This window comes from Loxodonta africana, chromosome 10, assembly GCF_030014295.1.
Source record: "Loxodonta africana isolate mLoxAfr1 chromosome 10, mLoxAfr1.hap2, whole genome shotgun sequence".
Taxonomy (NCBI): domain Eukaryota; kingdom Metazoa; phylum Chordata; class Mammalia; order Proboscidea; family Elephantidae; genus Loxodonta; species Loxodonta africana.
Window position 1 is genome coordinate 117,632,489 of NC_087351.1, and position 14,898 is coordinate 117,647,386.

Here is a 14,898-nt window from a genome sequence, read left to right on the forward strand (position 1 = left end):
CTTTTATTCTGATGAGTAAGATAGTTTGTCTCCTTTGTGGTTACCTTATTATTTACCCTTATTTTTCTAAATTTAAACCTAAGTTTTATCTCTTCGTATCACCGTATCTTCCTCTTCATATGGAAGGTCTATGATTACATTTCTTAGTCCCTCTTTATTATTTTAATGTTGTCTTTGTTTATATAATAACATCGTTGTTACCCTGTTTTGAGCTTTTTTTTTAAAATCTTGCTTTGTTTTTTTGCATTTCCCTGTCTGTGTTCACTTCTGGTTGCTCTGCCCAGTGTTCCAGTCTTGGGTTGATACCTGATGTTATTGATTTTCTAACCAAAGAACTCTCTTTAGTATTTCTTGTAGTTCTGGTTTGGTTTTTACGAATTCCCTAAACTTGTGTTTATCTGGAAATGTCTTAATTTCACCTTCATATTTTAGAGGCAGTTTTGCTGGATATATGATTCTTGGCAGGCAATTTTTTTCCTTCAGTTTTTTAAATATGTCATCTCATTGCCTTCTTGCCTGCATGGTTTCTGCCGAGTAGTCCAAGCTTATTCTTATTGGCTCTCCTTTGTAGTTGACTTTTCGTTTATCCCTCACTGCTCTTATAATTCTCTACCTTTGGTTTTGGCAAGTTTGATTATAATATGTCTTGGTGACTTTCTTTTACAATCTACCTTATGTGGACTTCAACAAGCATCTTGGATAGATATCTTCTCATCCTTCACAATAGCAGGGAAGTTTTCTGCCAACAAATCTTCAACAATTCTCTCTGTATTTTCTGTTATTCCTCCCTGTTCTGGTACTCCAATCACTCGTAGGTTATTTCTCTTGATGGAGTCTCACGATTCTTAAGGTTTCTTCATTTTTTAAAATTCTTTTATCTGATTTTTCTTCGAATATATTAGTGCCAAGTGATTTATCTTCAAGTTCAGAAATTCTAGCTTCTACTTGCTCAGTTCTGCTCCTCTGACTTTCTATTGAGTTGTCTACTTCTATAATTTTATTGTTAATCTTCTGAATTTCTGATTGCTGTCTGTTCGTGGATTTTTCCAGCTTATTAAACTTTTCATTATGTTCCTGAATAATCTTTCTAATTTCTTCAATTGCTTTATCTGTGTGTTCCTTGGCTTGTTCTGCTTATTGCCTCATTTCCTTCCTGCTGTCTTCAAGGCTTCTGTATATTAAACTTCTGTATTCTGGGATACTGATTGGTTTAAAGTCAGGAAAGGTGTGCGTCAGGGTTGTATTCTATCATTATACCTATTTAATCTGTGTGCTGAACTAATAATATAAGAAGCTGGACTATACGAAGAAGAACAGGGCATCAGAATTGGAGGAAGACTCATTAACAACCTGCATTATGCAGATGACACAACCTTGCTTGCTGAAAGTGAAGAGGACTTGAGGCACTTACTAATGAAGATCAAAGACCACAGCCTTTAGTATGGATTACACCTCAACATAAAGAAAATAAAAATCTTCACAACTGGACCAATGAGCAACATCATGATATATGGAGAAAAGATTGGAGTTGTCAAGGATTTCTTTTTACTTGGATCCACAATCAATAGCCATGGAAGCAGCAGTCAAGAAATCAAAAGACGCATTGCACTGAGCAAATCTGCTGCCAAGGACCTCTTCCAAGTGTTGAAGAGCAAAGACGTCACCCTGAAGACTAAGGTGCGCCTGACCCAAGCCATGGTGTTTTCAATCACCTCATCTGCATGTGAAAGCTGGACAATGAATAAGGAGGATCGAAGAAGAGTCGACGCCTTTGAATTGTGGTGTTAGTGAAGAATACTGAATATGCCATGGACTGCCAAAAGAACGAACAAATCTGTCTCGGAAGAATTGCGGCCAGGATGCCCCTTAGAGGCAAGGATGGCAAGGCTGCGCCTTACATACTTTGGACATGCTGTCAGGAGGGATCAGTCCCTGGAGAAGGACACCATTCTTGGCAGAGTACAGGGTCAGCGGAAAAGAGGAAGACCCTCAACGAGGTAGATTGACACAGTGGCTGCAACAATGAGCTCAAGCATAACAATGATTGTAAGGATGGCGCAGGACCGGGCAGTGTTTCGTTCTGCTGTGCATAGGGTCACTATGAGTAGGAACCGACTCAACGGCACCTAACAACAACAACGACATTCTGGCTCTGGTATTTCCAGGGATGCACTTTCATCTCAAAGATCCTCGGATTCTTTGTTTTGAGAGCTTGTTGAGGTGATCATGGCGTGTTTCTTTATGTGACTTGATATGGACTGTTGTCTTCAAGCCATCTATAAGTTATTGTGTTAGTTTATGCTTGCTTACTGTGTCGCAGCTTCTTGCTTTGTTTTGTTTTGATATACCCAAATGAGTTGCTTGAGTGAGCTAGCTTGATTATTTTCACCTTTGGAGCTCTGATGTCCTGTCCCCAGATGGCTACAGCTGTTTTCAGGTATATCAGTCTAGGAGTCTATTCACTTTTCTTGTATGAATTCAGGTCAGGCTTCCAGGTAGCTGACCATCAAGTGTGTCGTACAGGCTCTGTCCTACAGTCTTAGAGGGGCAGGGGTGATTGGCATATATACCAGTATCTGATTGCAGCAGGGGGTCACGCTCTGAACAAGGCAGAGAGCTGAGAACCGACCCCCAAGTGTCTCTGAGGAAAGTGCGTCCCTGTTCCCTAGAGCGTGCAGGTGGGTGGGCTCTGCAGATGGACCATGGGCACTCAAAATTTTTGGTTGTAAGGACTGGGAGGTACCAGTTATCTCTGGACACCTGTCGCAGGTGGCTGGGTGACCTGAGTGGAGCTACCAGTCCTTAGGTCCCTGATGTGGGTAGGTGAGGACCTTGTTTAACAGGCAAAGCAACGTCAAACATCAAACACCCACCTCTCCACCACACAGCTGAAATGGTTGGAGTCTGCCAACAAGGGCCTATTCTCCCGAAATAGGCCCACACAGGTCCATGCAGAAGGGAAAGGTGCTCAAGGTCCATGGACGGTTTATGCCTGGACAGAAGCCGCTTCTGTCCTGAGCTCCCCTGGTTAGTGGAGCTAGCAAATTATCTTTTCCCTCAAATGCAAACTTTTTCCGTCCCCAAGCCCAGGAGGATGGTTCTAGGTACTCAACAGTGCCTATCTCAGGCCCAGGGAATTCAGCACTGAAGCTGGTTTGCTAGTAGGGGACAGGTGCATTAAAATATACGCAAGTACTTAGCTTTTGCTGAGAGCACCGTTCTCCTCAGGTTCCGGAGGTGTGAGTGGGCTTTGTGGCTGGCTGCTCCTCCCTGAGGGAACTGCGGGCGAACGCTAGGACCAGCCTGCCGCCGCCACCGCTCAGGGAATGGTGCCTGAGGGCTCCCCGCGATTCAGGTCCGGTAACTCCTCTCCGCTTCTGAACGGCCTCTTCCTCCCCCTGCCCCTCAGTTCGTTGTCTAAGCTTGCCTTTGATGCTCAGGGATCCTAGCTTGTCACAAATATACTCGTTTCACTTGTTTTTTCGGGTCTTTGTTGTAAATAGGGCTCGCCAGAAGCATCTGTCTATTCCGCTATCTTGGCTCTGCCTCTCTGGATTTCACACTTTAAATGGGCGAACTGTATGGTGAATTATATCTCAATAAAAAATAAACACACCAAACCTATTGGCTTCCCATCAGTTTCAACTCAGAGAAACTCTGAAGACAGAGGGGAACTGCTCCATAGGGTTTCCAAGGAGCAACTAGGGGATCTGAACTGCTGGATCTGGATTAGCAGCTGTAGCTCTTAACCACTGTGCCACCAAGGCTCCCTATATAAAGCTATTTAATGGAAAAAGTGTTTAAGACTTGACTGATTACCCCCAAGGGTCCTTTAGGCACTTCCATTTGGATGCTCGTCTCATTATCATCTCAAACTGCATATGAACATTCTTTTACTTTCCAACACAGACCCACAGACATTACAGTCACCAGATGTTATTTCTTTTTAAGCATTATTTTCATAATGTCATTCCCTGTTTAAAAATCTAGAAACTCTCCCTTCTGCATGCAGAATAAAGACCACACCCCTTTAAACTAGTGCTGAAGGAGCCCGGTGGCGCAGTGGTTAAGAGCTCAGCTGCTAACCAAAAAGTCGGCAGTTTGAATCCACCAGCCGCTCCTTGGAAGCCCTATGGGGCAGTTCTGCTCTGTCCTATAGGGTCAGTACGAGTCGGAATTGACTCAACCACAATGGGTTTTTTTGGTTTTGGAAGGCCCTCAATAAGCAGCCCACCATCTCTCAGCACCAGCCCCTCAGCTGTCTTAGGAGCGCACACTGTTCACGTTCTCCTCTTTTCCTTTGTTTGCAATGCTTCCCTTGCTCAGTATATGTTATCCTAACAAAATTTAACTCTTCTTTAGAATCCAAATCAAATGATTTTGCAGAAGTTTCCATATTCAATAATCATATTACCTACATGGATCTTCTCGGCTCACCTGGATGATAAACTCCTCAACATTAAGAGCCAGTATTTTACGCTTCTCAATTCCATAAACAAATACGCATGGAAGGGCTACTACTTACAGGGTTTTGTATATAGGTGGAATGCAGTATGAGGAAAGTGGTTTCTGCTTTCATGAAGTTACCAGAAGGGAAAAGAAAGGTGGATGAATAACTCGACACATATCAAACAAAGCACTGTAAGGTCTCAGAGGACGGAGAACTCTCCCCTGGTAGCAGTAACAGGAGGACAGTCTTCACAGAGTGGCTCTGCCATCCCTGCACATCCCAAATGGCCCCTGTAAGGGTCCAATCAAGCAACACGTTCAAAGCATTTTAAAAATGCTAGCCCCATGTCATGTGATTGTTTTTATTTTAATCACGCAGTTCTCCTTACTACCACAGATAACTAAGAACCAACAACGGTGTTTTTAATTTGATAAACACTAAGTTTTATGTACTTAGTAATGTTTACAGAGTCTAATACATACCACTGCCCCTCCACACTTCGGCTAAATGGCAACTGCCTTCTCCAGGTTCCTTGCAAAATTCTACAACATCTCGACATGTAGTTTCTGGTGTTATAGGAACTTCTGTTAAAATCTGTTCATTGTTGCTCAAGAATACAGTTAATATCATCTGTAAGAAAAAAAAGATGAATAAATTAAAGATGTAACCTAGATTTATTATCATAAAGAGATTCATCTGTAAATTCAAAGGGATCCCCATCTCCCAAATATCTTCAGGATTAGTTTTTGGAAATAGATAAGCTGATTCTAAAGGTCATGCAGAAAAGTAAAAAAAGTCAGACAAGTCAGGAAAACTCCAAAAGACAAGAGTATCGGAAGGGAACTAGCACCACCAGATATTATACAGCCTCAAAGCAACATGGCGCCAGCACGTAAACAGATCAGTGGGCAAGTTATGAAGTCCAGAAACAGATGTAATTACATTTGGGAAAATGGTAAATGATGAAGCAAGTATTTAAAACCATGGAGGGAAAAAGATCATACAATGAATGATCATTCAATTATCATTCATTAAGATACTCACCTGGAAAAAAAATTAAATTGGGGTCATACCACACACCAGAATAAATTTAGATCAAATATTTAAATATAAATAATAAAACCAGAAAAGTGCTAGAATAAAACCTGGGTAAATTCTTTTATAACTCTGGAGTACAGGAGCCCTTTCTATGTTATGACTCAAAAACCAGACACCATTAAAAAAAAAAAAAAAAGCGATATATTCAAGTATATTAAATGTAATAGCCTTTTACAAAAGCAAAAAACAAACTTGCAGATAATTTCTGCAAAACTCATATTATGAATAAAAGGCTAATATTCCACAATATAAAGGCTCCTAAAAATTGATAACAAATATCCATTAAAAAAAAAAAAAGGCAAGGAAATGAATTAATATAGCACAGAAAAAGAAATACAAATGGCCCTTAAACATAAAAAAAATTATTATTTGAAAAACTTAAAAAAAAAATTGCTTGGCCTTATTAAAGGAGAGAGAAGGAGAAAGAAAACAAAATCTAAAACAGAAACAAAAAGCCCTATCACTTTTATCTAAAATCGGAAGAGATCATATCGGAAAGGATTTTTTCAACCATTACCCCTACGGTGCAACTGAAACCAAAGATGTTCTTTCATCAGAAAATACTGTAAAATCTTTCTGCTGAGTCTTTGATGGCAGACCGGTCGGAAACAAAACCTGCATTTACCCTACAACTCTCTTCGCACAATCTCTGCGTCCAACTAAGGTAATTTTAGTTCACTGTTAAAGTATCTTTTCTTATAAGTATCCTAAATACGTAAGTTTTGAGATTAAACGTCTTTAATTTACACTGATGATCAGATTTTATGTCAACAAAATTAATCATCATTCTGAACAGCGTTCCATGCCACCAATCCCTCCTCGGTCTAACCCAGCATGCACCGCTGTCATTCATTTCCAAAATGGAAATCCTTCCCACTGCCGACAGCAGCCCTTCCCAAAACATCTTCCCTGAGATGTAAACAGGAAGCAGGTTTCTTCACTGAGCACTTCGTAGAGCGGAATGTCGCAATGGGCACGTGAAGCTCTGACTTTTTTTTCCCCCAAGAAAACCTGATGGAGCTTAGATTTCCACAGAAGACATTCTGAGAAAGCCCAGATCATACACTCCTCGTAGGGCGAACAAGATTCCTCATAGCCCACCCAGCCCTCGCCTTCCACGTCCTGTTCCCTCTGCCTGGAATGACCGTCCCCACCGTTGGCCTGTAAACTCCCATCCTCCCTTCAAAACACAGCTCATTTGCTACCATCTCGGCAAGGCCTGTCTTCACCGCCCCTCACCAGGAGGCTAATGGTCCCTCTCTTGTGATCCGGTCACCCCATATAAGGATCTGTACCACATTGCTGCAGCCAGTGTCCACACGTCTCCCTTCCCTCACCAGACAGACTCCACGCTTCTCAAAAAAAAAAGCCGGGTGAAATTCCTTTTTGAATCTTTGACTTTCCATTGCCTCAACAGTACCTGAGCATGGCTAAGGCACACTAAAATCTGGTTGACTGAATGAATGCTACTCAAAATATAAAACCTCTAACTGTACCCTGTAACTGAGGAGACACACACAAAATCTAAGTCTGATAAATCCAGTCTGCTCCATAAACAACCATCTTCCTTCCAGTTCTTCTTGGCTATCATCTCTGCTCACTAACCTGTAAATGCATGTACAAAGCGACACACGGGGTTTAAATACTGACACAAACAGCCTGGGAGCTACAGAATCAGGAATAAAATCAGCAATTCCTGGATCCGCTCCAAAAAGTCCAGAACTGAAGGGCTCTGCTAGAACACAACCGCAATATGCTTTTATTCTTGTTTACACACATTTATTTTACACGTCTAATGGAAACTCTATGGGGCAGTTCTACTCTGTACTGTGGTGTCGCTGTGAGTCAGAATCGACTTGACGGCACTGAGTTACCGAGTAGAGTAACAGTAAATAATTTACAATGGGATTTCATAGCCTATGCTTTTCAGGGTTTAAATAATGTATTTCCCAAACTACACTTTATAAATCAAAACCAAAAACCAGTTGCCATCAAGTCAATTCCGACTCATAGCTACCCTACAGAACAGAGGAGAACTGCCCTGTAGGGTTCCCAAAAAGCTGCTGGTAGATTCAAACTGCCAACCTTTTGGTTAGCAGCCAAATGCTTAACCACTGCACCAGCCAAACCCAGTGCCGCCAAGTTGATTCCGACTCATAGCGACCCTACAGGACAGAGTAGAACTGCCCCACAGTTTCCAAGGAGCGCCTGGCAGATTCGAACTGCTGACCCTTTCGTTAGCAGCCGTAGCACTTAACCACTACACCACCAGGGTTTCCACTGCACCACCAGGGCTCTTATAAATCAAGGTGCAAAGAATTCAGTGCCATTACTACAGTTTACCAATAACCAGTAGATTGCCCTCTTTGCCTCAGTACTCTGGAGTCGGCTTGTATTCCTCATCGCTGATCCCTTGTACCTACCTTGTCCCCTGGTGTGCTGCTGTCAATACCTCGAGCCAGTGAGTATCCACACAACCACGTGTGCTGTGGATGCTCACCTCCCACCTTGGACACAACCCAGCAGGCACACAGCAGTGCAGTGTAGCACGCACAGTGCCAGTTTGTGATCACTTGCTTTGAAAAGCAGAGTTCTTTATGAACATACTGCAGAATGATGGCATGACACAACTTTGGGGTACTTTTTGAGTTACCCAGATTTTTCCACTCATGAATAAGCTCGATATGATGGGAGACAGGGAAGGGTAGACAGACTGGCAGAGTTGTGAGTCTGAACATTTATTTTTAAAAGCCAAGAACTCTCAAATAATTTATCTAAAAGTCAGTAAACATAGTTCAATTTTTTACATTTTGCCTATTGTTTTTAGCAAACCCTGTCTTCCCAATTTTGGCAAATTCACTTCCCCTAATCCGTATTATTAAATCAAAGCTAATTTCATTACAATCACGAGAGAATTAAAAGCTTTCAAAATAAATTAAGCTGGCATTAACCTGGATGGTACACAGCTCCCTAAAGCATCACGTAAACAAAAGCTGAACAGGCATGTGACTGCTACCATTATTCTAGAAAGAGTTCCTCAGCTTTAAAAAAAAAACTAAAGAGTCTCCAACCAAATACTGTATTTTACTGATTCTGGATGCACTTTTCGTTTACATCTATAGTCTCTGAAATGACAGTCACCTCACAGTGGATGCATGTCACGATGTAAGGGGTAGTGGGTTTTTTCATTCTACTGGGACATATATAACAGAGGTAGTTCACCTTGTGGAGACAATGAAACCTAATAGGATTAAGGAAACCAAATGAAAGAAGAAAAGTTACTATGTTTATCCTTCCTAAAAGATCAGAATTTTGAAAACAAAAGGCAGTTAACTACAGTTGGAAAACAGACAAAGATTGCACAGCCTGTGATGAGAAAACGCCCCTCGTCCCTCAGCCTGGCCAAATCACGCTCATCCGCCCTGCTGGCCTTCCCATCCGTCCATCCGGGTCCCACACAAACATCCGCCTCCGCCTGGCAGCATTTCCTGACCACTGGCCACCCCCCCTCCCTGCACTCCTGTGGCAGAGGGAGGCCGTTTCCTATACAACATTCACCACACTGACTGTACCTTCTACCAGAACAGTGCCTGTGACTCACAGAGTGAGCTGGGAACCATTAGACGGTACAGAAATCACCTAAATGTGTCTCAACCTCCACTTTTTTTTCTTTGATTCAAAAAAAGTTTGAAAACCCCAGACCTAGACCATAAGCCCATGGAGGGCAGGCCTTGTGTCCTCTCTAACTTGGTGCCTGAGTGCAATGCTGGACACACGAGTGGTGGGTTAAGAAATGAAGGCTGGCAGGCAGGCAGGCACACAGACGGACAACCATATTAAGTAACAAGAGATTATCTTATCCTTGCTTTCAAAAACGTTTGAGCTATAAAAATAAAATCGATGGGAATATAATATTCTCTAATTTAAATGATCTATAGGGAATCTTTAAAATTTTTACAGACTAGGTATTTAAACAATGTGTGTGGTCCAAGGAAATCAATGCAAAGCACAAATTAAGGACTTACAAGCCCTTAAAAAATAGGAACCATCCTATGATCAAAAACCTAGACGATGACAAGCATTGATAAGGACGTGCAAAAACTGGAACTCTCTCACACTGCTGGTGGAAACGTAAAACGGTCCAGCCACTGGGAAAAACAGTTAACGAAGTTCCTGAAAATACTGAACACAGATTTACTGTATGACCCAGCAATTCTACTCCTAGGTATCCACCTAAGAGAAACAAAATATATGACCACACAAAGTCTTGCCTGCAAATGTCCATAGCAGCATTATTCATAACAGGCAAAAAGTGAGAACACGCCAACAGTCCTTCGATGGTGACTGGATAAACAAAACGTGGTACATACATACAATGGAATATTATTTGGCAATAAAAAGGAATGAAGAACTGCTTCAACGTGATGAAACTTGAAAACATTATGTTAACTGAAAGAAATCAGACATAAAGAACTACATATTAGATGATTTCATTTATATGAAACGTCCAGGAGGGGCAAATCCATAGGAAGAGAACGTAGATCGGTGCTTTCCTGGAGCTAGGGGTTGGAACGTGGAATGACTGCAAATACGTAAGAACTTTCTTTCTGGAGTGGCAGGAATGTTCTCAAATTCGGCTGCGGTCATAGTTGCCCAAGCCTATAAATTTACTAAAGATCACTGAATTGTTCACTTAAAATAGATAAATTTTATGGTACATAAATTATACATCGATAAAGTTGTTTTTAAGAAGCAGGAAGTATAAACTTCCAGGAAAGGAAATAAACTCTGTGTATGTAGTACAAAGAACCCTGGAATAAGAAACTCAAGTTCTAGCCTCAGTTCTGCCACTGATTTTGCTGTGAATGCCTGGGAGGCTGCTCCCTCTTCCTCCTCTGGGTCTTGGTTTCTCACCAGGTGCTCTGTAGATAATGGGTGAGATGCCCTTTAGGATAGTGGCTCTCAGGTTTTTCTGACTCTGACCCACTTAAACCAAAACAAACCAAACCCATTGCCGTCCAGTCAATTCTGACTGACAGCGACCCTATAAGACAGAGTAGAACTGCCTCCATACGGTTTTCATGGAGCGCCTCGTGGAATCGAACTGCCAACCTTTTGGTTAGCAGCTGTAGCTCTTAACCATTAAGCCACCAGGGTTTCCAGACCCGCTCAGGTCAAGCACTAAATTTTCCTGCCCACCTACCCTATCTATGACCACTTCATACTGGAAAAGAAACCCAGGGATAGTAAAAAAAAAATACCTGAGGAGAAATAAAAGATACACCAAATTTTAGTCATTTGCAAGAACTTATTTGGTAGGTTATGAATAAATAGCTCAGAAAAGCCCCAGAAAGGACCTGCATCAGGAAGGCCCTTGTGGCTTTCCAGTGGGCTCCCTCCTGGCCCTAACATGCCGCAACATTGCTCACCAATTTATAATCTCAGGAACATTGGGGCATAGGGAAAATTGAGTCTAAGAAATCACCTTGAATGCTTCACCCCACTTCCCTGAATGTATACCTTGGGAATCAGCCCCTCAAAGACTTAAAAACACACATCTGGAAACCCTTGCCCATCCACACAGAGTGAGGAGCATAAAACTACAAAGTGGGGGCGGGGGGGGAATCCTTCTCTCTCAAACGCCACAAAAGTTCATTAGCAAATCCCGCCACTCTAACCACTTGTCTCCCTTGCTACCACCCTAGCCCAGGCCTCTGTATCTCCCAAACCAGATGTCCGCAAGAGCAACCTACCCGTCTCTCTGACTCCACTCTTGCCCCTCACACAGGTTACTTCTCGACCCTAAACCCTCCAGGGGCTTTCTATCTCTCTCAGAATAAAACCCAAAGCCCCAACAACTGCCTGCAAGGCCCTAGGAGACCTGGAACACTCATAGGGTCACAGTGCTCCGATCTTATCTCCCACCACATCGCCTTCACTCCCCTGCTGCAGCCACACAGGCCTGTTCGCTGTTCCTCCGACACAGCAAGCCAATGCCAGCCTCAGGGCCTTTGCACCTGCTGCTCTTACCGAGACTCTCTTCACACAGATACTAACATGGCCATATCCCTCACTTCTTCCAGACCTCCGCTCCAATGTCACCTGAGGGAAGCCTTCCATAGCCTACCTGTCTAAAATTGCACCATCAGTCTCTGACCTCTAACCCTGCTGTATCTTTTTGTTTTTAGTACCCAGCACCACCTGACCTATGTTATAGGTCTGTTTGTCCTGTCTCCTCCCACAAGAACATGAGCTCCCCAAGAGCAGGAATTCTAGTTAGGGATTCACTGCTGTGCCACTAGTACCTGGAGCAGTGCTTGGCACACAGAAGCACTCAGGAAATTCTCCCAGTTACATGTGTCTTTTTACAGCAGGTTGTTTGAATCACGTGCCTGCCTGTGGCCTCATCGTCAGGATCCCTGCCTCTATAGCCACTGAGTCCACACCAAAGAGGGAAAAAAAAAAAACCTCTTTAAAAAAAATGTTAGTGTCAAAGTCAGGAGGCTGTCCACGTGTGTGTTAAAGTTGGCAGATTCTCCTGGAACCTAGGGACACAGGACCCCCCTGGCTACAGCCTTTCGTCTTGCCACAAGGTGGCACTGCAGGTTAGCAGGGGCGAGCCTTCCCCCTGCTGCAAATTTTGGAAACAAAGAACTCTCAGGAAATGGACCCCTAGTTTAGTGAGATTACATTAAGTACAATTTCCATAATTTGAATCTGTATTACTTTGGAAAAGAAACAGAATTCACCTTCGGAAAGTGACAAAACTTTTTCTCTAAATAAATGAGGAGTATTTAACCCTCTTCTGAGAACAGCTTTATTTACACATTTGAGTAGAGTCTCTTTACACTTAAATACCCACTGAATTAGACCCTCAATAACCTCATATCAATTCTATTTGTTTATGCTTGCTCTAATAATTTAATATTAAAAAATATATTCCATCATTCAAAAATTCACTTTCACCAATTTGAACTGGTAAAACTTGGGTATATGTTATTCCTGGAAATGAAAAATAGCCGCCTTAGTCCCTTGACCTTTTATCTAATCCTTTCACTATTTAAAAGTATATGCATTTTGAGGGACCTGTCTAGAGCCTTGCAGAAACGCAAAATTCACAAAGTCCTCTGTCCTGCCTAGGTGTGCCACAGCAGCGAGGCACGGAGGTGGGGCAGCTGATCACATTTAATCCATTCACGAGAACTTAAAGGATCATCTAGAATAGAAAAAGGGCAACATCAGTGCGACATTTCTGCCTGTAAAGGTTGGGAATCACCATCCGGAATGAGAGTTGGTTTACTGACGTTACCCTCGCGAACAGTACGGAGGCAGAGCAAACACTGATTTTCAAACCACAGGCTGTGACCTGCCGCTGTCAGCTGTCGCCGAGTCAAACCCTAGCTCGTGGCAAGCCCACGCGCGGCAGAACGAATCGCTGCCAGGTCCTGTGCCGTCCCCACGATCAGCTGCAGACAGCCCCGCTGTGACCACAAGGTTTACACTGGCGGAGTTTTCAGAAGTAGGTCACCGGGTCCTTCTTCCTAACTCATCTTAGTCTGGACAGTCTACTGAAACCTGCTCGTCACCACAGCAACATGAAAGCCTCCAGTGACAGACGCTGGTGGCTGCACACGACGTGACTGGCCAGGAATTGAACCCAGGTCTCCCACATGGAAGGCGGTTGTTACCTTGTGACCTACCAGTGGGCTGTAAAATCAATTCAGTGCCTCAGGACCAGTTTTTGCTTTGTTTTTAATGGAACAGAACAGAACGAAATAAAACAGTACACTGCACACAGTAAGTACAAGGGTCTCTCCTGAAACTTTTGGTGACAGATAGATACATACATACATAATACATACATACATATGTGTGTATAAGAACCAGGCCACCTTGTAAAATGTGTTCCCTAGTGTGGGTCATGGTCCAAAAAGTTTGAAAGATACTGCTCTACAGGTCTCATGAATCCCACAAAAGTGAAAAAGCACCGCACTGAAAGAAAAGCCACTGCCGTCACCATCCCCGGGCGCTTATCACTGGGCACCGTGATATGCACTTTACACATTCTCCATTTGCCCGCCAACTCTGTGCAAGGCAGTGATTATCCTTTATTTTACAGATTAGGGAAACTAGGCTCTGAGAGGTTACATGACTTGTTCAAGGACACCAGGCTAATAAATGCCAGGACTTAACTCTGGTTTGTCTAACTCTAAAGCTCTAACCCACTCTTCAAAAATGCTTCAAAATAGAAAAAGAAAGACAGCAAAAGTTTTAATAAATACCTCCCTAATTACAATATAGGTGGCCGGCTGGCACCAACAGTTAAGCACTTGACTACTAGCTGAAAAGTTGGTGGTCTGAACCTACCCAGAGGCACCTTGGAAGACAGGCCCAGCAATCTGCTTCCAAAAGGTCACAGCCCTGGAAACCCTACGGAGCAGTTCTACTCTGCACACACAGGGTTGCCATGAGTCGGAACTGACTCAACGGCAACGAAAATAACAACTACATTATACTGCTCTTTCTTTAAAAGCTTCCCAGTTAATCAAGTTTTATCTAGCATTTACATTTTAAGCTACCTGAAATTCAAAGTGAGAACTTTTTTCTTCTAAGCGTTATACATGGGAACCAGAACAAAAAATCATGACTTTTTTTTTCTAATTAATCAACTATAAAAATTATTTGATGAAACCTACATAAATGTTCTAATAGAATTTTCTTGACCTTTCAAAAATTTAAACTAGTCTCAGAATAAGACTTCCTCGCTAGTCTACGTACTCTTCCGTAAAATTCAAGAAAATATATTCTTACGTGAACTTTTTAAAGGACGTTATCTATTCACTCAAGGTATATACCAAAAGAATTAAAACCACATGTCTACACAAAAACTTGTACGTGAGTGTTCGGGGCAGCATTACTCCTAAGAGCCAAAGGTGGAAACCACCAAATGTCCATCAACTGATGGACGGATAACAGCATGGATCCTGGCCATAAAAACGATGTGGCCGTCACAATGTGGAGGAATCCTGAAAACACACGCCAAATGCAGGACGCCAGACACAAAAGGCCACATACCGTATGAGTCCATTTATATGAAATGTTCAGAACAGGCCAATACACAACAACAGAAAATAAATCAGTGGTTACCTAGGGTTGGGGGAGGGGAGAGACAGGCACGACTGCTAATGGGTTCTTTTTGGGATAATGAAAATGTTCCCAGATTAGATAATGTTGACGGCTGCACAACTCTGTGAGTATACTAAAAAAAGCTACTAAATTTTACGTTTTAAAAGGGTGAATTATGTGGTATGTGAATTACATAGCAATAAACTGCTATTAAAAAAAATATA

At 42.5% G+C, this 14,898-nt stretch overlaps 1 protein-coding gene across 4 annotated transcripts in view; it reads right to left on the reverse strand.

Moving 5' to 3' along the window:
• PPP1R13B (protein phosphatase 1 regulatory subunit 13B) overlaps window positions 1–14,898 on the reverse strand; it is a 105,855-nt gene that overhangs the window by 68,684 nt on the left and 22,273 nt on the right. For all 4 annotated transcript variants that reach the window (XM_023546605.2, XM_064293062.1, XM_003408876.4 and 1 more), the window contains exon 2: window positions 4,933–5,080. In XM_023546605.2, coding sequence (XP_023402373.1) covers window positions 4,933–5,080 — 148 coding nt within the window. The remainder of the gene's footprint in view (window positions 1–4,932; window positions 5,081–14,898) is intronic.